Genomic DNA, 25,200 nt, shown 5'->3' with positions numbered 1-25,200 from the left:
CTACCAGCACTTACATCGTCCGCCACGCGCGTACGCCACCACAGCTTTGCATCATCCACCAAGTACATAGTCGTAATGGGGACTTTGTCTTCATCTTGCACTTTGGCAGCATGAAAGTACTGTTCCATATCCCACAGGAAGTTTTCGAGTTTCTTGGCACTCCTTGCGCCATTGAACTCTTTGGGCTCCAGAATTCTGACCTTGGTACGATCTGCCCCACGTTGTGCTTCATTATTGCCAACAGCACGACGCAGCAACCCATTTTCTGTTTTCAGATCTGTGCACTCCTGGCTCAGCCTGTTCATCTCGGCCTCAAGACAGGCAAGACGAGTCAAGATAGTCAGAAATTGATCCCCATCAACCGTTCCGACGAGTGCCTCTAATGCAGTAACCTTTTTCCTCAGTTCTGCGTTGCCACCAACCATTCTTCACAAAATTCAACCACTGAACGTTGTGTCTTCGCCCCGATCCAACCACGCTCTGATACCAATTGTCACAGGGGTGATTTGAGTCACTCGAACTTAGCCCGAGGTTCACCTCTGTGCGACAGTCAAGCCCAGCCTTAACTTCAGCCTTTCCAACACTTAGTTTTACTTTTAGGGACGTTTTCACTTAGAATGAAAATAGGTAGAAAAAACAGTAAATAAAGGCACACACGATATACAGAAATTTCTTCCCAACTTGTATTAATAAGTGAATACAAGAACACAATAGCCAACCCTATGGCCGAGACAAAGAATTCCCTAATTCCCTGCCCCAAAATGGTTTTCCCACCCTTAGGAAATGACTTAGACGTATTTGGCTTCACAATGCCTTAGACTAACTTTTTCTGCCCCGTTTTGGCCAGCCTAGGTAAGCATTTATAAGGCTACAATCAGTTGACAAGCCCCAACTGATGGGCAACAAGTTAAGACAAAAGTACAAAAACGTGGGCACACTTTTAGGCCATGATAAGCATGTCTTGGAAGAGGTTGCAACTGCCAACTGCTTCCCATGTGCTTTGCACATGTTTTCCAACTGCTGCTTGTGCACAGCTTGGTCTGATTTTCGCCCAGCTGCTTTGTGCCAAGGCTGGCATTGCGCCCAACCTTGCCTTTGACACTGCTCCGCGCCAATGTCATTGCCACAGCTCGCCACCCACTGACCTAGCCGCACACGTTCATTGTCAAAGCTGCCCGCCCATGTCAAGTCGCCCCCGACTTGATCAAATCTGCCCGTATCATTTGTCATTGCTTGTCCCGCCTTGCCTTGCCATGTCTTTGCCCCTGCTTGACATGGCTTTGCCTTGCCATTGTTTCGCCAACCCGCACATCTAAGTAAAATGCGCCTTGCTTCCGTTCAAGATGCGTTTGTCGAACCCCGCATTGTCCGTCATGCCGAGCAGCCATTCATGATGTTGCCCCATTTTTGCAGGTTGTGTACCAAGGCCATCATGAAAATCCTTGTCACAACCCACACCTGCCGAGGACCTTTGTCAAGGGGCTAACACTAAGCTAGTATATGGGCTTGGTTGAACAGACTTATCTGGATGAGCCATCAGATCCAATGAAAGCTCATTACTGCTAACATTCTGGGTCAGCACAGGCCTTCATACCCAGTTAACAGCCAATAGGACGAATAAAAAAACTGTACAAATCTTTTTCCGATCAAAGCACAATTTTTATATTTTGTTACTAGGAAAGCAAAACTTGAAGATTCAAAAGGCTATCTATACTCATTCATGCATTCGAAGTCAATAGGTAATGGTTACAATTAATTTTTTAAATTTCAATTTTGGATTTTGCTACCGAAAATCCATATATAGTTGATATCTTTTGTCCAGTGCAAGTACAAGGATATGTATTTCTTCTTCTTAAACTACAGAAAGGAAAAGAAAAAAAAAATCCATCAGAAATTCAATCCTTTCATACTTTATTTTCCTTCACTTTACCACTTGGTCTTTCTAATAATGAAGAGCTCAATTATTTTTTGCATGGCCGTTTGCTGGAGGCTTCAAATATAAAAGGTCCAACACCATGAAAATCAAACATGGGTGGCTGGACAGGGCCAGGACCAGGGTTAACCGGTGGTTTGGGTGGTAGGATAGGTTTCAATAAAGCACCAGATTTTCCACCATTGAAGTTTGTCGGTACATTGCAAATAGGTTTCGGTGATTTCACTAAGTATACCTTGCATTTGTGAACATCTGCTCTGGTTAAAGACATGGGCATGATCACGAATTCACCATTCTTGTCTGTCATCGCTGTTTGAACATTTGCCTTCCTTGCATTATTGTGACAAACTAGCTTCACTACAGCTCCTGCAAAAACAGTACAACCATTGAAATCAAAAGCTCAGTCAGAAGACGGAAATAATGAAGTAAATAATAGGAGTATGGATTTAATTAGCTTATGTACACTAACGATAATCTTTTTTTTTAACGTACGTATTCTCAGGGCATGATCCAAGATTATTTAAAATTAACGAGCTCATATCTTTAAGGTTCTTAGCACTCAATTCATTAAATTTGAATTCACGATTTAATATTATAAGTATTTGGTAAGATTTTAGTAACTATTCACATGATCAGTTGAACCCAAATGCACAAAGGCTGCATTTGTCTTTGTGTATTTTAATATGTTACGTTGTATAGTAACTTGACTTATATTCTATGATAGTAATTCTTTGCTTTTAAGGTTGTATAATTATTCTTTAAATGATCTGTAAATATTGTTTTACGTATATAAGAATTTTTAGTAATTGCAAATAGAATGAGATGGTAATGAAGAGAAAATTAAGGTTGTGAAATAACCCTGGAGTGGAGAAGCTTTATAGAGAGTGGGAAGCCCTCTGCTGTTGCAAGATTTGCAATGAACATGGCCGACGATGATTAGAGGCTTCCCAGCGGGATGAATTGAGGGTGGTGGAAGCTTAACTGGTGGTGTGATTGGTGGAATAAATGGTGGAATCAGAGTGGGTGGAGATGGTGTTATAATAGGTGGCTGATCAGTTGGTGGTGTTGGCTCAACAATTGGCGGCTCATAATCAGAAGGTGGTGGCACAACGATTGGAGGCTCATGATCAGAGGGTGGAGCAGGTGGTGACTCAACAATTAGCGGTTCATCATAAGCATCTTGTGGCGGAGGTGATGATCTAATAGGTGGTGGAGGTGGCGTTTTAAAAGGTGGCTGAGTATATGCTGGTGGTGGTGGTAGTTTTGGTGGCTGAGAAGGAGGTGGTGCCCGTTGAATTGGCGGTGGCTGAGAAGGTGGTGTTGCTCGTTGCATTGCTGGTGGCTGAGCAGCCGGTGAAGGAGATGGTGGTTTAACAGGTGGCTTAGCAGATGGTGGTTGCTTTGCTGGTGGTGGTGGAGGTGATTGTTTTGGTGATTGAGCTGGTGGCGGTGGCGGAGGTGGTGACTTAGCTGGTGGTGGCGGTGGTGACCTAGCAGGCGGCGGAGGGGATGACTTAACCTGTGGTGGTGGTGATGACTTAGCTGGTGGTGATGGTGATGGCTTGTTAACAGGTGTAGGGCTAGAGGATCTTTTCTTAGGAGACTTTCCAACGAATAAGTGAACTGTTGAGAAGATTGGATGGTGTTGACCTTTGTCTATTAACGAGCTTTCGATTCTTTCACCAAAGCTAAGCTCTGATAATGAGCTGACTATTACAGCTGAAAGTTGTATGAGCACTAGGGTCTTTACTGATGTAAAACCCATAGTTGTTTAACTCAAATCAACTACGGGTAAAAGGAAGTAAGTTGAATGAATTTATAAGAGCACGAAAAACACATATCTGTTTATAACTGCCTCGTTTGTTTATATTAGGTCAAACCTATTATGAAATTTATGTCATTAAAATATAAAGAAAAGAAAAGAAAACTGAAATGCATACTTCATATAGAGTACTATATATTTAACTTGCTTTTGTTTTCAGACTTAAAGAAAATAACTCTCTATGACTCTATCAGGTTATTTTTTTCGCTCTTGTATTGTTTGACTTTCCTTAAGTTTCCAAAAAATTGTATGCTGATACGTTTAAAATGAATAAAATGTCAAGACCAACTTATGAGATATCTTGCATAAATATAGTATGTGTAGCAAATTATTATATTAATCACCTTATTCTGTTTGAGACTGCAGGACCAGGTCTTGTAATTTAGGCCTAGAAGCAAAGTTTCGATTTTCTTCAAGAAATAGGTTATTACGGTTTACTTTTAATTAAGCACGTATTATGCATTGATATTCCCGTAATAAACGTTGTCGTATCATTTTCTCAATTAATTTCAGAACATTCTTGGACCTGCATTTTTAAATTTAAAACCACCATCACCATAGCAGAAATTTGATCAAACATGGGACATGGGCATAATTAATAGTCTTTCGTTGAAGGAAGCCATGTGATAAGAGTATTTTAGTTGGTTGAAAAACGACCAAACATTAGACATGATATAGTTTTTCTTTTCTCATTTTGCTGTTTCTTAAAACAAACAATGCAATTAATTCGACCAAGTAATTAATGTTATTTCTAAGAAGCTCTTTTGATCATTTAAGAATATTGGGAGAGACACACCTTTATTCTTCCTTTTTTTTCTTCTTTTACTAGAGTATATATATACTGGATGTATATCAATTTATTTATCTAACCGTACATTAGTGAATACCAAAAAATGTCGTGAGCATATACATTAGTCATTTAGTAATAGTGGAAGTCATTAATTAACATTGTGGACATTAGCGCGGGACGAATGGACATCAAGCACTCTAGTGGGAATTAAGGTTCAAGAAATTTTTCATATCTTTATCTTGATTACTCATAGCTTTCTCTTATCATAATTTTTCATTATTAAGCTAAAGATGATCTCGAGCATTGGTTGCTCATCAGCTTTCTCTTATCTTCTCAATTCTTTCCCTTTTCAGTTTTGGGCTTAACCACGGAAGATGATAAGTAGAGTATTACTTATTACTCTAGTATTATCTTAAGAAATTTAATTGTTGATCATCTGCTTGCGATTTTCCTTTGGTTTAAAAGTGAGGGGAAAAGGAAAATATCTTGTGGAATTAGTTGATGTGAGTACAAGCTGATCCGAACATTATGATTATAAAAATTGAAGGAAAACAATTAAGATTATCTTATCATTTTCTTTATCCTTTTTCCCGATCATTAAGAATCAACTCAATCCCTTTAGTTTCAATTATCTAGGTGTCTTTCTTCCTCTTTACCATTTCACTTTTTCTACCATTGCATAATGTGTAAAAAAAAAAAAAAAACTCGTAGCGTGTGGTACTGTCTTTTTTGCACTAATTTGTTCTGGAAATTGAACACGGAAAGGGGTATAGATAAGATTTATTTATCCGAATCCAGCAAATCTCGATTCTCGACCCCAGATCAGAGAACCCTTGAGAGCATTTTACCTTAAAATTATGTAGCCAAATAGCCAATAGTCATCTATAGCAATTTGCCCCAATAGTAGTATGGTTTGCTTATTAATCTTAGATCGTTATGCACCTTACAAATTATCTTTGTGCTTTTCAGGAGAAAAGAACGGAGGTTTTCTCTTGAGCTTGAGGTAGTCAAGAGTTACTGGTCACTGAGATCATCAATTGTTCCAAAAGCCGGTAACGAAATCATGCGATGGTTTAATAATAGGAGTAATGGTTACGAGGAAATTAGGTGTTGCAATTACCTTTTCTTTCTCAGTTGTTCTCTAGTCGAGGGTCTATCGGAAACAACCTCTTTGTCCTTCTAGGGGTAGGGGTAAGGCTGCCTATATTTTACCCTCCCCATACCCCAATTGTAAAAATTATTGGGTTTGTTGTTGTTGTTGTTACAAGGAAACTGCTTGTATTTTCAATAGTCAACACGTTATAGACTTTCAAACACGGGCTATTGCTACTTTTCTTATCACCTTTTTTTTTGTTAAAATAGTACGGTCTAGCCAGCTTTCGGATTAGTCATTCAAAAATAGCTAGCGTTTGTCAAGTCATTGAAAAATAGCCGCTATTTTGCTGCAACAGAGACCGGTCCAGCATAATATATTGGAGTTCGATGTATCTGTGCATGAACTTCCAACATATTATACTGGACCGGTATACTTTGCTGGCTCCAATATAATATACTGGAGTCCCAACAAAGTATACTGGAACTCCAAACTCCAGTATAATATACCGGAGTTCCAGTATACTTTGTCGTAACTCTAGTATAAAATAGTGGAGTATTTTTCGAATTTTGAATAAAATTTTCGTTCAGATTTATCTTTACATGAAAAGTAGCTAAATTTCGATTGTTTTTGAAACTGTGGCTATTTTTGAATGACCACTTGAAAATCTGGCTATTTTTGAATTTCTCCCCTTCTTTTTGGTTGTTTCAAGGCACGTTGGCCCAAATCCTAATCCGTGATATTAGTAGCTAAGTGTAATTGGATTAAAATGTTTCAATTTTTGATTAGTTGAAAAAACTCTAACCTAACTCCAACCGTCTCACGGCCAAGGTCATTTTGACATCTTTAAGGACAATTATTCCTTGTATTCGACAAAGACTTTCCAACACTAGGTCCTATCTTATTTTCCCGTATTTTTTGTACTTTATAACATTAATCTGATCTCCTTTACTAGTCCCATCTCTCTCTCTCTATATATATATATATATAAAGTTGGGAGTAGGTAAACTGATTGGCATCTTCCATAGGATTGTTATTTATCTTTTTTTTTTTGTTTTTCTGATTTTTTTTTGTCCAAAAATATTTTTCCCTTTCAATGGACTTTATACTATTAAATATATTACATTTATTACACTTAATTGTAACGTTTCTTCCATTTCTTAGGCAATTTAATTCATCATAATTATCAACAAAATTGTTATATGCATAATAATGATCCAATAAATTCATTTTCAACTGACTTATTTGGCCATACAGTGAAGAGAGGAAGACACCCGAATTAGAAGATTACACGTACTTCACATTTACAAAAATATTACATATTCTACTATTCTCAATTCCATATATTTTCCTACTTTTGTATTCCTCTTTCAATTCTGTTCATTCCTCAAATTCTGTTCTTTCATTTGCAATTCTCTATCAAAAAGTGATCTTATTTGCGTCTATTATACGAGAAGCAGATGACTTTTGTGTTGAATACATGGAGAAGTGTATCAATCCCTTATCTTTATGGAGCACATAACTCCCACCAAGTGAAATTTTGTATTTCTTGGGTTTTATAACCTTTCTTTGATTAGATATAAGAAAAAAAAAATTTGATTCTTTATAGGAGAGGATAAATCTCTTTTTTCGATGCAAATTTGACATGCCATAAGAGAAGCCTCCCTCTATAAAAAATTATATTTTTAATAATATAAAGGTTTCCCTTTTTTCGATGCAAATTTGACATGCACATAAAAGATCATGAAAGAAGGATTCATCACTAAAAAGGTAACTTGCCTTTATTGATTTCCTCAGGAAGCTTCCATCAATATGTTATGCAAATATGTAATTAAATAACAATTTTTTCTTTTCGAAAGCAATCAGGAACCTATTGATTTTTCATTTGAATTACTTGGAGGACTCTAGAGAGAGACCGGCATGTTAATAATGGTGTTAAGAGTGGGTAGAGGAAAAATCAAATCGAGATGATGATAAATTTCGTGATGCAAAGATCAACAAATTAAATACAAGAAACAAATAGTTTGGGTTAAGAGCTAATATGGTATGGTCCTTTTTGGTCATTGTCTATATTAGATGTGTGTTAATATTGTATAAATTTGGTTTGAAGTGATAATATCAATGCCTCTATGGTTTGAAATATTATTATTAGTACTTGGTTATATTTGTTCTACAACCTTTATATATTGCTTTTACCAGGAAGTTTTGGTGTACTATTTAACTATCATTTTTCATTAGCAGTGACTTATACAATACAGAAGTTATGTTAGCAAAATGCTGGTCAACGAGATTGACTAAATGGATTACGAGGAACGATCCAGGGTGGTTTTTCCGCAGATGCTCCTAGATTTTAGTCGACGTTTGTAATTTATATAAATTTATTTTTTATTTCCTATTATATTTCATGGCATGTATCATACGATATAAATAAGTAGCGGAATATAAAGAATGGCTCTACATTCACATAGAAAAATATACTGTGAGACAGTTGATTGAGTGAAGAAAAGAAAAATAAAATACAAGTAAAGTTTTTTTAAAACAAATTCTTGGTGAGAAGCAGTTATGCTTTTGAGTAAAGCAGAAGCTTTACTTGTACTTTCTAAAATTAAAGTGTTCGGCCATTTCAAACATACCAGGAATCTTAGAAAAAAGCCAAACACCTTAATTTTAGAAGGAAAAAAAACTTTAAAAAAAAAGATATTTTTGCCTCAAAAGAAGCTTGGCGAAACACGCTATTAATATGTGGACAATTGTCTACCTCTCATCTTTTTATTCTCATCTTCATACCACAAATAATTCTAATGAAAATAGTTGTATTGGGATTTTATCAATTATAGAACACGGTTATATATGCGGCGCAAGAAAATTTTATTTTTTTATCTGATATATTATAGAAGTATTAGTTTATTAGTTTACCATTGTCTTTTACAATCGCGTGAAGCACAAATAAATTCACTAGTTAATTATAAAAAGGAAGCATGAATAAAATAGTGGACAAAAATTTCTTCCACCTGAAACTAGGAGGAAGGAAATGGAACAAGGATTTTCATCTCCTCGATCACAATTGTGCCAAGATATATGAATACATTTATTTCTTGTCAAAATAAACTCCTTCTTTTAACATCAACACTTTATGTTTTTATCTATATCTTTTTTTTTTGTGTATTTGTTTCAATGTATATGGTGGTGTCTGATAGCACATAAATTTAAAAATAAGAAATTTTGTACATACAAAAGTATTCTTAGAACTTATGATTTAAATATATTTTGACATTTCTATGATTATAAGAGCATGTTAAAATAATTTCAAATATAGTAAAGCTCAAAAAAAAATCAAATAGATTAAAAGAAAAAAAAAAGGTCATATAAAATTAAAAAATAGGCAGTACGCTATTAGAAAAACAAAAATTGGAGTTTCAAATACCCAAAATAATTGATGACTTTCAAGTCAGGAGTCAATATTTTCAGTTTTCATAAGTTCGATTTTGAATTTTCCGACTGATTTGATTTCTGTATAGTGGTACAAAGTTTTCTGTCTCCTTGTATAAACTATAGAACAAAAAAGAAAAAAAATTCCATCACAAACTCATGCTCATACATTATTCCCATCTTTCTCGCTTGTATTCTCTGTTAATGAGGAGCTCAATTCTTATCGCATGGCATTTTGCTGGAGGCTTCAAATATAAAAGGTCCAACACCATATAAATCAGACATGGGTGGTTGGACAGGGACAAAGGCAGGGGTAATCGGTTGTTTAGGTGGTAGGAGAGGCTTCAATAAACCACCAGATTTTCCACCATTGAAATTTGTTGGGACATTGCAATTTGGATTTGGTGATTTCACTAAATATACCTTGCACTTGCCAACATCTGCTGTGGTTAAAGATTTGGGCATGATCCGAAACTCACCTTTGTTGTCTGTCGTGCCCCATTGAACCATTGCTTTCTTTCCGTAGCAAATTAGTTTCACAACAGCTCCTGCCATTGAATTTTGTAAGCTCAATCCCAAGAGAAAAATTGATATAAGACTGCTCTTTTCATAATTTATGTTTATGCAATGATTTATAGTCACACAAAATATGTGCCTCATTTTATGCTACAAGTTCAAAAATCTTCCCTTTTTCCTTAAATTCCTTGTCAAATCGAATAAATTCACATAAATTGAAACGCAAGGAGTATAAATTTTTATGATAAGTGATAATTGGTAACCGGGTAAAAAGTTACTCCCTCCATCTCATATTAATAGTCATGGTTACTAAAAATAGTTGTCTCAAATTATTTGTCATTTTACAAATTCAAGATAAAATTGATTGTTTTTTTTTTACCCTTGGTAATAATTATTCTTGAAGATAGAGATAACACATAAATAGAATAAATATTCAATGAAGAGAGATTATATTTTAAGACATAAATAAGGATAGAATAGTCTAATCTCTTTCCAAATTAATATTTTTTAAGGGATGTGTAAAAGAGAAACACGACACATAATATTAGACGAAAGAAGTACAAGCTAAAACTATACTAATTGTGGCGAATGAGACACTCAATCAATGGGTTTGGAGCGTAGCAACTTCGTGACGAAACATAACATTATGCTCCCCGTATCAATATATATGGTATAGTTCGAATTTCAAGAGTCAAATAAATTTTTTATATATATTTATCGAATGTCTTTAAATATTTTAAATTGTTAATCATTGTGATTTATAATATTTTTAACACAATTTTTAAATATGTAAAGTTTATTCGTAAAAGGGTCAAAATTATTCTATCCGTTTGGTAAATGATTTAGAATTACTATATGTCTACCTTTTGGTCAAAAAATACACCCATCGTTATTTTTATTGCTAACCCCTCGATTTAACGACAGCTGATATGGGCTCCACTTTTAATGAGTTGACATTATTTTATTAGGCCATGTGGTTTCTGGTTTTACTTCATATATATGAGTATAATATATCAGCCTCATATTTGACCCGCTCCATTTCTTTGCTCCGCCCCATAATTTTCTTTTCTTTTTCTTCCTTATCACCCAACACATTCACTCCCGCCCAACTAGCCCCCAACCCCACCTCATTATTTTTCTCTATTTTTTTAAATTTTTTATTTTTATATCCAAATTTATAGCTAAAGTTAAAAAGTTTGACGCTTAAATTCGTGTCATATAAATAGGGACAATAGTAGTAGCAACATATGTGATAAGTTAGTAAACTTTTAAATAAAAAGAATGCATTAATTAGTAAATGTTAATCCATGATTTTAAAAGTATAACGAGTTCATCAATAAATTTTTTGATATTTTAGCCCATCAAATTTAATTCTAGACCCCTTTAATTTTGTACAATAAAGGAGCAAAGTTATAACGGTATATATAATTTAAACCCCTCTCATTCTTGTAGCTTTCTGTGTTAGTATATTAAAAATATATAAGAATTGAAATTATATAAGTATTGAAAATATACAAGTACTGAAAAGGTTTTGAAGTACACTAACCTTGGAGTAGGGAGGCGTTGAGCAGAGTGGGAACCCCATAGCTGTTGCAGGATTTACAATAAACAAGGCCACTGACGATTGGGGGCTTCCCCAAAGGTGGAAGCTGCTTAACTACTGGTGGTGCTGGTCGACGGGGAATGAGGGGTGGATTCGCTGTTGGTGATGGAAATGGTGCTATAATAGGTGGCTCAGCAGCCGGTGATGGAGATGGTGCCATAACTGGCGGATAAGCAACTGGTGGCGGAGGAGGTGGAAGAGGCGATTTCTTAGCACGTGGCGGCGGTGGCGGTTGCTTTGTAGGTGGCTGAGTGGCTGGAGATGGAGATGGTGCCTTAACTGGCGGTGGAGGAGGTGGTGGTTGCTTTGCTGGAGATGGAGATGGTGCCTTAACTGGTGGTGGAGGAGGTGGAGGTGGTGGTTGTTTTGCTGGCGGAGGTTGTGGTGGTTGCTTTGCAGACTGATCAGGTGGTGATGGCTTACATGGTGAAGGTGGTGGTGGTGGCGGCTTAACTGGGGGTGATGGTGACGACGGCTTTGGCTGGTTAACAGGTGGACCACCACCTATGGGAGGCACATCAGGTAAGTTGGGAATCAGAGGCAAAAGGCCGGCAAAATCAGGAAGCTTAGAGCCGGGCAAAGGAGGCAAAAAGCCGCCGGTAAAAGGAGGAATAAGTGGTATTGTCGACGGAGGAGGTGGTGATGGTGATGGCGGAGGTGGTGATGGAGATGGCGGAGGTGGTGATGGTGGCGGTAGCACGAATGTAGGCCCATCGAAAGGCGATGGGATATCCGGCAATGGGATCTCCGCTGGTGGCCAGTCGAAAGGCAATGGGAGTTCCAACCACAGCTCCCCATGGCTGAGCTTTGAGAATGAGCCAAGTACTAGAACCAAAAGTTGTATAAGTAGGACCTTCGATGAAATAATAACAGCCATAGTTGTTAACTGAATTAATCACCTGCGTTGAAGGAAGTTTAAAGGGAATGAATTTATAGAAGCTAGGAAATAGCAGGTTCTGAAGCTTATTTGATTGAAATATTAAGAAAAGAAACGAAAAATTGAACCAAATACAAAATTATAACAAGCCCTCTCAATAATTTTACTACCAGAAGACATAGATTTGTGAAAGAATATTAATTATGACGGATTTGAGATGATTTTATGACAAAATTCGTCAATTTGCGATGAATTTATGTCTGTTTTATGAATTCGTCACAATTTTTTTGGGATGATCGAATTTGTGAATTTTTTCGGACCAATTCTCGTCACGATATTGCTCTTTTTTACTGTACTTTAATTAATTTTTTGGCTTTTTTTTATCCATAATATTTGATTTTTTTAAATATCAACAAAGAATTTGTTATATTTCCAATGAGTGGAAATAATTTCCTCTCAAATGAGCCTAATAGCCTGTTTGGCCAAGCGACAAAAATTAATTTAAAAGTACTTTTGGAGAAAAATTATTTTTTTTCTGCTTCTCCAAAATTGTTTCTGTTTCTACTCAAACGTACTTTTATTTTTCCTTCCAAAAGTTTGGTCAAATACTTTAACTTTTTTAATTTTTTTTTTTTTAAAAAAAAAAGTGGTTATTGAATTGGACAAACTTGACCAAACAGAAGTAAAATTGCTTCTTAAAAGTGGCTTAAACGGTTAATCTCCTCTAAAGCTGTTTTTAATAGGGGAAGAGCGGAAGGTCAAGTTACGCTGTCAACCTAGATCAAGTTTTATTCGCAAAAGAGAAATCAGTAATTAATTTTCTGTCTTGTTTGCATTTTGCACCCTTATGCCTGCAATATTTTTTAGAAAGAATTACAAGAAAATACGCATGACTTCACATCATAACAAAAAATAATCCATATTTTTAAGTTTTACCCAACCTAGTTCATATTATACATATTTTGAAAGCACTAGCAAATTTAAAACTTGTGTTCTTACAACCATTGCTTCTAAAAGCTATGGAGTTAAATATGTGTTCTCACAATCATTCTTTCACTCTCTCTTCTTCTCACATCTTCTACATATGCTTCAAAGAGCCCTCCGCCATTGCTGCTTCTTACCCTGTGTCACCTGGTTGCAATGTAAGAAAATTGAAGAGTAGAAATCCACCATTGAAGGCCATTCAAAACTTTGCTTTCGAAAATAGGTTTTTTTGAGTTTGTTAGTTGTTTGGATTGGGTATTTTTTCAATTGATTGAAAATATCAAAAGGAGTTAAAAATTTAAATTTGAAGTGATTTGGAGTAGATTTGAGCAAGATTTGAGTTAAATTTTATAAAAGACGCCAGGAAGAAGACGAAGTCAGTTTTTTGTATAATTATGTATAATCTTGTATAATAGTGTATATGAGTGTATAAACACATCTTATACACTTTTATACAAGCGTCTGTAAAAGAACTTCTTCCACGATTTTCAGTTGCAATTCTTGTTCAAAACCAGTCCAAATCTCCATTAAATGATTTCATATTTTATATACAACCTCCTTATACTATTTCTAACAAGTCTAAATAACATCCACTCCAAATTTCTCACAAAATCAAATTCAAAATTTAAACCCACATATTTAAGCTTGTTAAAAATTTAATTTTCACCATCCAAATGGATTTGATTTGTTGAACTAATATTTGAGTCACATTTACTGATTCGAAAATTAACTTAAAAGCTTGAGCAATCTTTTTTTAAAAATTAAATAGTAATTTCTAGAACCTATTGGAGTTGGATGTTGAATCTTAGCCTATTATTTTTAGGCTAGTTGGTTGTAAATTAAAATATGAGCTATAAAATTGTAAAGAAGGGAGCTTAGTCGTTCTTATATGAAATTTTTCCTATTTTTTATTTACACCATATCCTTTTACTTTGTACTATATGATTCTTCAAAGTTATGCATTTTCTTGCAAAATATTCAACAAAGTCATTTTATCAGGAGCAAAAAAAAAATTATGCTATTAAAACTTGGGATTCTTTGCACTATTTTGGTCTTCCGGACTCTCTGTTTTGTCGTCTTAAAAAATATTTTTATTACTGTTTACTTTAGTTTATATTCCCTTTATTCACCATAAGAGAAATTAAATTTGTTCAAACATTAGGCATGGCCATGATCAGCATGGTCTTTCGTTCCAGAAGCCATGTGGTGAGAGTTTTTCAGTTGGCAGAAAATTGATCGAACATGAGACATGGGATTGTTTTTCTTTCTCGTTTTGTTTATTCTTAAAAGAGACATACTAATTTCTGTCACACCTCCTTTTTACATACCCGAGGGGTATATGGGGAGTTTTTCCAATTAAAGTGACATTATTCGAAATGAAATTATTTAATTAAAATTCAGAGTCGCCACTTGGGATAATTTATGATGTCCCAAGTCATCACCGGTTCAAATCCCGAATCGAGGAAAAAATTGACTCTGTTTAACAGTCCGTGAATCAGAAATCCGGGTGAGGAATTCTGTTAACCCGAGAGAAGGTATTAGGCATTCCCGAGTTCCGTGGTTCTAGCACGGTTGCTCAACTATTATTATTGGCCTTATTATCTGATTTTAAAACACTTTCAAACCTGTGTGCATTTTTCAACTATTAAACCGCTTTTTAAATCACTTGATTTATTCGTAAATAAAGAATTGAGTTATGCGTGCGTATACTTTTTCCCTTTGGCGCGTAAAAAATCATGTCACGCGAATGTGTCCATAATTAATAACGCTTTGTTTATTTATTTAAGAAAAAATTGATTGAGGTTGCGCGAACGCATCCCTCGAATCTTTTTTAGAGTTAAATTCGCAATTATGTTACGCGAACGTATACATAATCACAATACTAATCTAAATCGAGCCTAAAGCAAACTATGAATATTTGTTATTTTTATATTTAGGGTGTGGAATTTATACGAGGGCCATGTGTGATTTAATGGTGGATGGCACACCTCGGACTATATGAACTAATTTTAGTTAGTACATTATGAAAACCCATTTTTATTATCAAGAAGAAATTGATCGAAATTGCGCGAACGCATACTCCAAATTGGTATGAAGATTATAACTATGTCACATGGACGTGTACATAATCACAATAATTTATCTATTAAATACGTTGCCCAATTCTTCTCAAATCCAAACAAAGAAGGCACCATGCGTACTGTTCTTGCATTTTATAATTGCATACTCAACTATATCATCCATTTGCAATTTCAGCTTTGTGTACAATTTATCTTGTGACTAAAACTTCACAGAAGTGGAATTGATATTTAATATTATGCAGAAAAGGAAAAACTAATCTGATAGCATTCTATATGGGAGAAAGTGTTAAAAGTAAACAACTTAGGACAAGGATGTATTCAATCAATTGCTGCACAAACAAAGATATCCATCTCAAACAAAGAAATTAAATTAAAGATGTGACATTATATTCAACTCTAAATCACTCAATAAACACGGCCATTTGAAACTAATAAGTTGAACCTACTGTTTTGGTAGGTACATACATATTCGTTTGCATATGTACTAATCTACTCACTTTTCAATTCAATGGTCGTTCAACAAACCAAATCAATAAGAAGTAATTAACTTGTCTAAATGAAAATTGGAAATGGACTAAGACACTAACAGATGTCAAGAAATTTAATTACAACATGATATGAATCCATTTATCATTATTGAAATACTACAACCCCACAAATATAAACAAACTATATAATGACTAGCCTTCTTTTAAAACCAACCAATTTGGAGTTTCGAACATTCATGTTAGTACATACTTATAAAGTAATATATACCTTCTTGCAACAACATCGATTAGTGCTTGATTAAGAAACAAATGAGCTATATATTCCAAAATACCAACTAATTAAAGCTTAAGTCATATTTAGCCACACAAAAATAAAACATGAATTTTAAATAATCAAAGTCCATAGTCCACTTATCAATATACATACAAAAAACTTTATAAGTCACAATTTGAGGAAAAAAAAGAGTCTAGTTAATGTCTATAATTCAAATCCTAAGTACAGAATACAAAATAGTAAAGAAACAAGGAAATCAACTTTGAATGCAACCTCCAATCCCATTACATATCCAACAGTCTTTCCTTAATCATTCTTCATATGAAACAGGATTCAAGAACATTTACCTGGGAAATAGAAGGAAACAAGAAGAAAACGAAGGTTGAGTAAATATACAACACAACAGCAGCACAGCTAAACTCAACCATATGAGTCCCTTTCAACCAGAAGATGAAGGAAAATAGTCCAAAATTCACTCTCAATCGACCAATAATCAGAGCTGTCCTCAAACCAAACTTCTAACGATTCAAATTCAAACTTATTTCACCTCAAATGAACTAGAAAATTTTTTGTTTCAGCAATCAGAACCTCAAGATTTAAAAAAACAGAATTTTAATGGAACACTAGTTTGTTTTTTAGTATTTTTCGGGTTTTTTTTTTACTCTATAACTGTATTTCCAGTCCTAAATCTCTCCTCCCCGTGTCTCTTAACACCTCTCAAGTTCAGCCTTTAAATAGGCATTCATTTTAGTGTATCCTCCATTATCAATTCACCTTTTCATTTTTAACTACCCACTAGCTTAGTGCTTTCTTAATTTAAACAGCTATTGCAATCCCAACCCTACCACTATTAGAAACTTCTTAAGTAGGTAAACACTTGAATTATACTTATATTAATCAATTCTTATCAACATAATTAAACAAGAAGTTAACCCAAACTATTGAACTAATCCTAATTATTCTGACTAAGTGATTAAACGAGATACGATTTCCAAATTCTAAACAAACTGACCACACGAACTTATGAAACCAAAAATAAATTTACCAAACATTCTAAAAAACAAAACAACGAATCAAAAGATAGTTTATACCAGAAGATTGGTCGAGTTTTCAATTGAAATCGACCAGAGAAAAGAAAAAGAGATGGGGAAAGACGAACAATAGAATAATAATAATAATAACGAAAATAAACAAAAACTAGGAAAGAATTCACCGGACAGGCTCGAACTTGGAATTGACACTCTGAATCAACCCAAAATAATACCAAACGTTTGTTCTTGGTGCAAAACAAACGAGCTTCATTATTTTGTGATGAAACAAGCTTGAATAAGCCCAGAAATCCAGCCAAATGATATTTCATGCACTGATCAGAATTTTAGGGTTCTAAGGCTCGAACTCAGATTCGATATTTGAAGAGTTCTGGATACATTCGAGGAAAACTAATGATATATTAGGAATGAGGGGGTTGTGGAGGTTATGGGGTGTTAGTTTGGTGTCGATTGGAGGTGGCTCTACCACCGGAGAAAGTTAGGGCGGCGTTAGGGTTCATCCCTTCGAATCAATATTCGAAGGGCTCCAGGGATGTTCGAATGTAACGGGTTACGGATTTGTGAAGAGGGGAGTGAGGGGGTTCTACGGTATAAATTTGGGGCTGATTGGCAACCGTCCGCCGTCGTGGGTGATTTCCGGCGGGCGGAAGGCGGTGGTGTGTTGGTTGGTCTTTGAAGAGAGACGAGAGACAAAGGAGGCGGGTTATGCGGGGGTAAGGGGGTCTGATGGGTTTTGACATATTAAAATTATTGATTCAATCGTTGGACCGATTCAGGGGCGGGTCAGGAGCGCGTAACGGGCGAAGCTCTAGACCGTTTGATCATCAGAGACCGAAGGCCAGGGTTAGCCGTTACAAAAACGACGTCGTTTTGGGTCTAGGCTGAGACGGACCGGTTAGGGGTTTGTATTGAGCTGGGTTAATTGGATTCGGACCCGGGAAATAGAATTGGGCTTATGAATTTAATTAAAACTGGCCTCACATTCTGATTTTCTTGTTTTCCTTTCTTATTTTATTTTTCTTTTCAATTTTCTTTCTAATAAAAATACAAACCTAAACTAAACCTTGACCAAATTATCCTAAAAATACTAACTAACTCTAAGTAGTAATTATAAAAAATAATTAAATACCAATTTAAAAGAAAATCACACAATTTTGACATTAAATACTAAACTGCAAAGTACGTTATTTTTTGTGTTTTTTTTTGTAAAACACCTAATTATTAATTAATTCCAAAAAATATAAATCAAATCCTAAATGCAGATGTTATATTTTGTATTTTTAATATATTAATAAAAGTAAACATGCACACAAACATATGCAAACACTAAGGCAAATTGCACAGTAATTCCTAATTTTAGCAAATAATTAGATAAAAATCTAATTTTGGGAATTCTTTTTGGAGTAATTCGTATGCGGCAAAAATCACGTGCTCAAAGCTTCCCCTCTTTGCCCGGAAACATGAAGAGTTTGCGTGCAAAGATAAAGTGAGCGGATACGAGCGATTTTTTGCTCGTTTGAATACTCCGTGGGAAGCATTTTTTGAAAGATTTGACCGAACCTCTGCTTCAAAGGTTTCCTACATATCCTTGGCTATAAAGGAATCAGGTCAATGTAGTTCGGGAAGTTTCGGTAGCTGGGACTACCATGAAGATGTGGTTTCACTGTTACTGCTGCTGCTGCTGCTAATACTGCTTACTGACCTCCTTATTATACCATGACAAAATGAAGAAGCTAGACTAAGCTATGATCTATGCTTTACAAAAATTTATTTTCAAACTTGATCTTGTGACTGCTGTGCCTCGTTGATTTGTATTTCCCTCAGAAGTTCCTTTATGGCTGACTTGAATGGTATTTTTTGAAATGCTTTCCCTTTTTCTCCAGGCGGATACTTGATTGCCGAACCTTTTAAATGTTTTCCTTTGACTATTGTTTCCTTTCCTCTATTCTCCAGGCGGGCTCCTGATTACTTGAAATTTGAATTGTATTCCCTTGCTCTCCAGGTGGGCGCCTGATTGCCGAAACTTGATGTGTATTCCCTTGCTCTCCAGGTAGGCGCCTAATTGTTGAAGCTTGAATTGCATTCCCTTGTTTTTCAGGTGGGCTCCTGACTGCTGAAACTTAAAATGTATTCCCTTGTTCTCCAGGTGGGCTCCTGATTTCAACAAAATTGACAAAACAAAGAAAATTTTCTGCCCCAGTTTGGTGGCTGGGCACATATGTGAGTGTAAACTAAATCATGTTACCAAATCTCAATAAGAACTTGAAAGATGAAACTTGAATTGTACTCCCTTTCTCTCCAGGTGGGCGCCTGATTGCTGAAACTTGAACTGTTGTTCCTTGTTCTCCAAGTGGACGCCTAATTACTGAATCTTCAACTGCTTTTCCTTGTTCTCCAGGTGGACGCCTGATTGATGATACTTCAACTTTTGTTCCTTGTTCTCCAGGTGGACGCCTGATTGCTGATATTTGAATTGTTTTTCCTTGTTCTCCAGGTGAACGCCTGATTGCTGATACTTGGTCCATCTTCTTCTTGAAACTGTTTTTCTTTGACTTGTTCTCCCTCGTTCCTGCAGGTGGGCGCCTGATTACCCATACTTGTGTCAATCTTCCTTGAAACTTGGTTTGTTTTCCCTTGTTCTCCAGGTTGGGCTCCTAATTACTTGATCCTGAACTGCTTTTGATCCTTAACATCCATGTTGTTCTTCCCCGTTCTTCAGATGGGTGTAAGCACGTGATTTTTTCCCTATGAGAGAATTACTCCCAAAAAATTCAAAATAAAACAATTTTCCTTTGTGTGCAATTTTGAGAATTTTCGTGGCATTTTGGATAATTATTTGTATTTGTCCATGCATGTTTATTTATTAAATTAATAAAAAATACAAAAATATGTCGCATTTGCATTTATGATTTAATTCTACAATTAGGAGCAATTAAGTTTGTTTTTACAAGAACAAAAAAATCATAAAAATAATGTACGTTGCATTTTTAGCATTTAATGTTCAAATTGTGTGATTTTATCGTAATTGCTATTTAATTATGTGTTAATTGTTATTGAGAGTTAATTTGCACTTTTATAAATTAATTTAGTTCTATAGGATAATTTAGGATTTTTAGAATTTAGTTTTAGTTTAAGAAAAAATAAAAGAAGAAAAAAGAAGCAATAAAAGAAGAAGAAAATCGGATTGGGCCACCTTCTATTTTAAATCAACCAGGCCCAAACCAAATAACCCCCACCGGGTCGACCCGACCCAGTCCTCCCCATAACCCAAACTAATTCCAACCCCCCCATTTTCATTTTGTTATTTTTCCCAACCCCAAAACCCTAAAAGAAAAAACCACCCTCCCCCCATGTTGCTTCGTCTTCTTCCCCAAGCTCCACCTCCCATGGCTGCCCCTTCTCCTCCACCATCACCTCCCATGGCTGCCCGCCCCCTCTCCCTTCGTCTTCAATCATGAACGACGCAGCCACACCTGCCCGCCCCCCTCTCCTCTCCTTCTCCAAGCGAACCATCTCCTAAACGACCCCTCCACCTCAAGCTCCTATGGCTGCCTTCGTCGAGCTCCAACTAAACGTTGCTGCTTCTTCTTCTTTGTCATGGACGCTGCTTCGTCGACCAACCACGAACAGCCATCGCCGACTGAAACCTCACGCTGCCTCGTCGCCCACCAGCAGCTGAGCAGCTCACGTTAACCATCGTCGAGGTCGTCCACCAGCAGCAGCTTCATCTCACGTCGAGGTCGTTGGCAGTCTTGGTTCGAGTTTTCCGTTTCCATTTGAGTTCGTCGTTGTTCATTTCCGGTTAGTTGGTTTAAGCTTCATTTCTGTCCGTATTTTGTTTGATATTCTCGGATTTGAAATCAGTATATGTTTGATTCTTTTCTTGTTCGTTGTTTATCATTTCTTTATTATTTCTTCAGTTTGTTTTTATTCATTTATTCTTGTTTAGTTTTAATATAGAAGTGTGTTAGTTTAATCACTTGAATCCTTTATCTTGGTGGTAATATTGTTAGATTTAATTTGAAGTTCCATTGATTATTGAGTTTAGTGATTTGAATTTACTTGTTTGTTATGTTCAATTTGTTATAGCTAGGGGGTAGAATGGTAAATTGCAGTATTTTCAGGGTTAGAATGGTATTTTCAGTAGTTTCAGGGGCATTTTCGGGATTTTAAGTTTTAAAAAAATAATAATTAATTTGAGTGTTCTGTCCACTAAGTACTAATAATATTAAATTAATATATTTTTAATACGTAGTGGGGGACAAGACATAATGGTGAAAATTAATATATTTGTTTAATATAGTGGGGGACAAAGCATACGGTAGTGGGGCAATAAGGAAATTAAATAAAGAAAAGATATGTGTTAGTGAGAACTAATATATTTGTTTAATATAGTGGAGGATAAAATATTAAGTAGTGGGATTCAAAAGGGGGATGGGTAGAAGATGGTGGGAATTAATTTGGTTGCTTCAAGTTTGGCTATAAATAAGAAGAGCTGGACACAAGTTAAGAGGGAATTTTCTAAATATTAAGGGGGGATTCGAGAGAGAATAGGGGAATTTTCTGCATATTAAGAAAGATTTGAGGATTTTTCGGAACAGAAAAAAAAACATTCTGGAAATATATAGAGAGAATAGTATACACCCGATATACAATCTGCATACACTGGATATACAGAGGGGTCAGAATTTAAGGGTTAAACATTAACTGGTCTTTCAATCTAAAAAAGGTTCACTTTGTTTCTGCCCGTTGATTGTTGTTGGTGTTTCTGGATTTTCATTTGGTTTGTTCCTTGAGTTTGGTTGGTTATTTGCTACTACTTCATAGGTTATGGCTGAATTTTTTGCTTGATTTTAAAATCTGTCACTGGTTTCTCGTTGCTGGTTGTTACTGGTTGCGGGGTGTTGCTGTTGTTGTATGCTACTGCATTTCTGCTGATCTTCCTCTTCTTTTGCTTCCAATATCAGGTACACAAATTGATACACTGGTTCTTGTAGAATGGAAACTGAAGCATAAATATGAAATGAAGAGTTGAAGTTCTAAATTTATCTTAGTTATGTTCTGAATTTTAGTTGTATATGTACATTATTTAACTTCCTCTAATTAGAATCATGTAGTTGTTTGATATATATAATGGAACATCTGACAGTAGCTTAGTGGACGAACTGTCTATGTATGCTAGTTAAAAAGACTAATTGTGTAGTAGCTCTGTTCTGTTAGTTCGTTATGGTTTGATGATTATCATGTCTCAAAAAAGCATGTTACCTGATTTAGACTATTCTTAAACATTCAACAGTTAGCTCATTAAACAAATAGCCCGTTTTGGAATTTGTAGGAATATTGTTTAGCTAGATACTACTAGTTAATTTCAGCATATAAATGGTTTAGGATTAAAATTAGATTGCTAAGTTCTTTAATTTTGCAAACTGTGAGCATGTGTAGTATGATGTAACTAGGTAATAACATGTGAATGAGATGACCCGGGTCCAGTTTTGTACCATACACGTTGGGCCTGGGCCCGCATTGGCAACAGACTGCCCTACTTGCATCATTTTCAGATTTTACGAATCATATTCGGAAAACTCGTAAGCATGTAAATACATTAGGACCTTTTCTCTTTCATTTTTAGAGACAAATTTAATAGAAAAAATGTAGGCACTTTAGGATTATCCTTTTAAAATAAATGAGATGAGCTTCGCCCAATAAAACGCACAAGTTGTGGGGCCCTCAATAATTGGTTAATAATTGTATAGACTTCGGGATCGGTCGTTTAGCAAATTTTACGGCCTTACCCAAAATAATGATACGCTAGTCGCTTTAGGCGCGCCTTTAACAATTTACTTTCTTAAACTCGGGTGCACATTTATGTGACCCAAATCCAAATCTCAACAGAGTCGAAATGTGTCGATAACCACGGGTACATTGATGTGACGTGGTTCAAGATACGTTTTTCACAATGTTGTAATTCTCTGTTAAAATAATAATACTAATAAAAGCAGTAAAGAGTTTAAAGTTTGCACATAAGTTCATAATTGTATAAAATCAGATAATCAAGCCGAATGTGACAGTTGAGCGACCGTGCTAGAACCACGGAACTCGGGAATGCCTAACACCTTCTCTCGGGTTAACAGAATTCCTTATCCGGATTTCTGGTGCGCAGACTGTTAAACAGAGTCATTCTTTTCCTCGATTCGGGATTCAACCGGTGACTTGGGACACCATAAATCTCCCAAGTGGCAACTCTGAAATAAATAAATAAATCTCGTTTCGATTGTCCTTTAATTGGAAAAACTCTCTTCCGTGCCCCTTTGAGGGGGCACGGGCGAAAAAGGAGGTGTGACAATGGGCACCTGACTTCAACAAAATAGACAAAACAAAAAGAAAAATTGCTGCCCCAGTTTGGTAACCGGGTGCATCTGTAAGTGTTAATTATATCATTTTACTCAATATTTCTAATAATCTGTAGGCTAGATCCCATTATCCAGGAGGATCCTGAAAATTTTTAGTAAGTTTCAAAGCTAAATTTTATTTTTTAGAGGTATGACTTCTGTTGAATCTTGTTATCTAAGAGGATCTTAAACTATTCCCCATTATCCAGGAGGGTCCTGACAAATATTAATTAAATGACAATTTTAAATCTAAGTTACATATTCTGAAGGTATTACTTCCGCAACATATTGTTATCTAAGAAGGTATTAAAGCTACATCTCATTATCTAGGAGGGTCCTGAAAATCCAAATTAAAGCTTATCTTACGAATGACGATTTTAGCACTAAACTATACTCTCTTATAATAATACTTACTTATCTAATGGAATGCTTAAAGTTACGTCCCATTATTCAGGTGGGTCCTGAAAATTCTTATGCGAACTTTGAAGCCAACTTATATTCCTTTTGGTGCACATTTGTCCATATTTACTACTTATGATTGTTTTGGATTTTAACCTAGGTCCCATTTTTCAGGAGGGTCCTGAAATTTTTGTGATCAAACCTGCCTGGTACTTGCTTTCCTTACGGAGGGCTTCCTGAAACAAATGCCATCTTTGCCCCCTTTTTCAAATCAAAGAAAATCTTGTCAGTTTAAAACGTGGCGGTTAGTTGTGGCATTCTTGCTGGGGGTGGTTTTCTCTTTGCCATGCTTTACTTCGTCCGACTGCCTTGAACTGGTCGAAAAGACTGTTTTGACCTTCTGACTGATCCTTAACTGCAGGATCCCCAACTGTTGTTCTCCATTTCTGACCTTTCTGTCTAAACTCCTATATCTCCCATGACATTATTGAACTATTCCATCGATTTAACTTTTGCTTATATCCTGTGTCCCACTTTTCATCATATTATCTCTGGCATGTCCTAGCCGTATTTTGCTTTGTGCAATTTCGAAACTGGTAGTAAACTTTGAAATTCCTTCTTATTTGTTGAAACAAGGCTAAACTTGGAAGAGCTTTAGAGGAGTAAAATTAACAGCAATGAAATGCAACGATTTTGAGAATTAAGAATAAAGAAGAAAAATCCAAATTTGGATGAATGTTGGAGATAGGAAAAGGAACTTATCTGAGTAGAGTCACTGGCACCAATGATCATGGTATGCATTTTGGATTAATCAGCCCAGTCTATTTAACCAATCTCTTTTCCAATTGTTTTACTTTGTGCTCCAAGATCTCCACAACCCAATTTACTTTCCGCCAACTTACAGACCTTGTTTGACTTGCAGTGCCCTGAAGGGTTTTCACCGACAAACCTCTCTCATTTGTTCATTCCTTAATTCCTTGTCGTCTCATGGTGCCCATGAAGATTTTTACCAATAAGACTCTTTCATTTTTATTTTCTCTCGGCTTTCGTCGCCTCATGGTGCCCATGAGGGTTTTCACCAATAAGACTCTCTCTTTTTTTAATTTTTCTTGCTTAAACCAGAGTGTTGCCCTTGATATGAATTCTCTTTACATTTCTTGACTTGGCATCTCTCGAAGACTGATCGGGAGGTCTTTCTTTGGACAACAATGTGGGTTCTTGGATATGTTTGGAAAGAAAAGGGTATAAAACGGGCTCAAAACAACTTCAAATGGGTCAGAATTAAAACTTTTGGAATCACATTTATTATTACAATCACAACTTCTTCCCCAGTTTCTTGCTTGGGGATCTTTTGATATTTTATTTTACTATGACCGAGCCGTGAGACTGCCTACGTATCCTTAACAGGAATCAGGTCAAACGTAGTTCACACAGAATTTCCTTGTTGTTATACTTTCTCTTTTTCACTTCTTT

General features: G+C 35.7%; 2 protein-coding genes across 2 annotated transcripts; both read right to left on the bottom strand.

Moving 5' to 3' along the window:
• Positions 1-1,688: 1,688 nt before the first annotated feature.
• On the bottom strand, positions 1,689-3,727 carry LOC104243205 (pistil-specific extensin-like protein). Its single transcript, XM_009798358.2, has 2 exons — positions 2,792-3,727; positions 1,689-2,299 (listed from the first exon to the last, which is right to left on the bottom strand). Exons 1-2 carry the CDS (start codon positions 3,696-3,698, stop codon positions 1,962-1,964), a joined length of 1,245 nt encoding a protein of 414 aa, XP_009796660.1. The 5' UTR covers positions 3,699-3,727; the 3' UTR covers positions 1,689-1,961.
• Positions 3,728-9,059: 5,332 nt separating this feature from the next.
• Positions 9,060-12,167, bottom strand: LOC104243206 (pistil-specific extensin-like protein). Its single transcript, XM_009798359.2, has 2 exons — positions 11,130-12,167; positions 9,060-9,615 (listed from the first exon to the last, which is right to left on the bottom strand). Exons 1-2 carry the CDS (start codon positions 12,061-12,063, stop codon positions 9,281-9,283), a joined length of 1,269 nt encoding a protein of 422 aa, XP_009796661.1. The 5' UTR covers positions 12,064-12,167; the 3' UTR covers positions 9,060-9,280.
• Positions 12,168-25,200: the final 13,033 nt, after the last annotated feature.

Source organism: Nicotiana sylvestris, chromosome 2, assembly GCF_000393655.2.
Source record: "Nicotiana sylvestris chromosome 2, ASM39365v2, whole genome shotgun sequence".
In the NCBI taxonomy this organism is placed as follows: domain Eukaryota; kingdom Viridiplantae; phylum Streptophyta; class Magnoliopsida; order Solanales; family Solanaceae; genus Nicotiana; species Nicotiana sylvestris.
Note: the sequence above shows the minus strand (reverse complement) of the source record. Positions and strands in the feature narration are given on the sequence as shown.

Bases quoted from the DNA above. Each gene is read 5' to 3' on its own strand.
- LOC104243205 (XM_009798358.2), bottom strand. From the start codon at position 3,698: ATGGGTTTTACATCAGTAAAGACCCTAGTGCTCATACAACTTTCAGCT. The intron at 2,300-2,791 runs GTTATTTCACAA...CTGTTTTTGCAG, and splicing joins TAAAGCTTCTCCACTCCAGG to GAGCTGTAGTGAAGCTAGTT.
- LOC104243206 (XM_009798359.2), bottom strand. From the start codon at position 12,063: ATGGCTGTTATTATTTCATCGAAGGTCCTACTTATACAACTTTTGGTT. The intron at 9,616-11,129 runs GTTAGTGTACTT...ATTCAATGGCAG, and splicing joins CAACGCCTCCCTACTCCAAG to GAGCTGTTGTGAAACTAATT.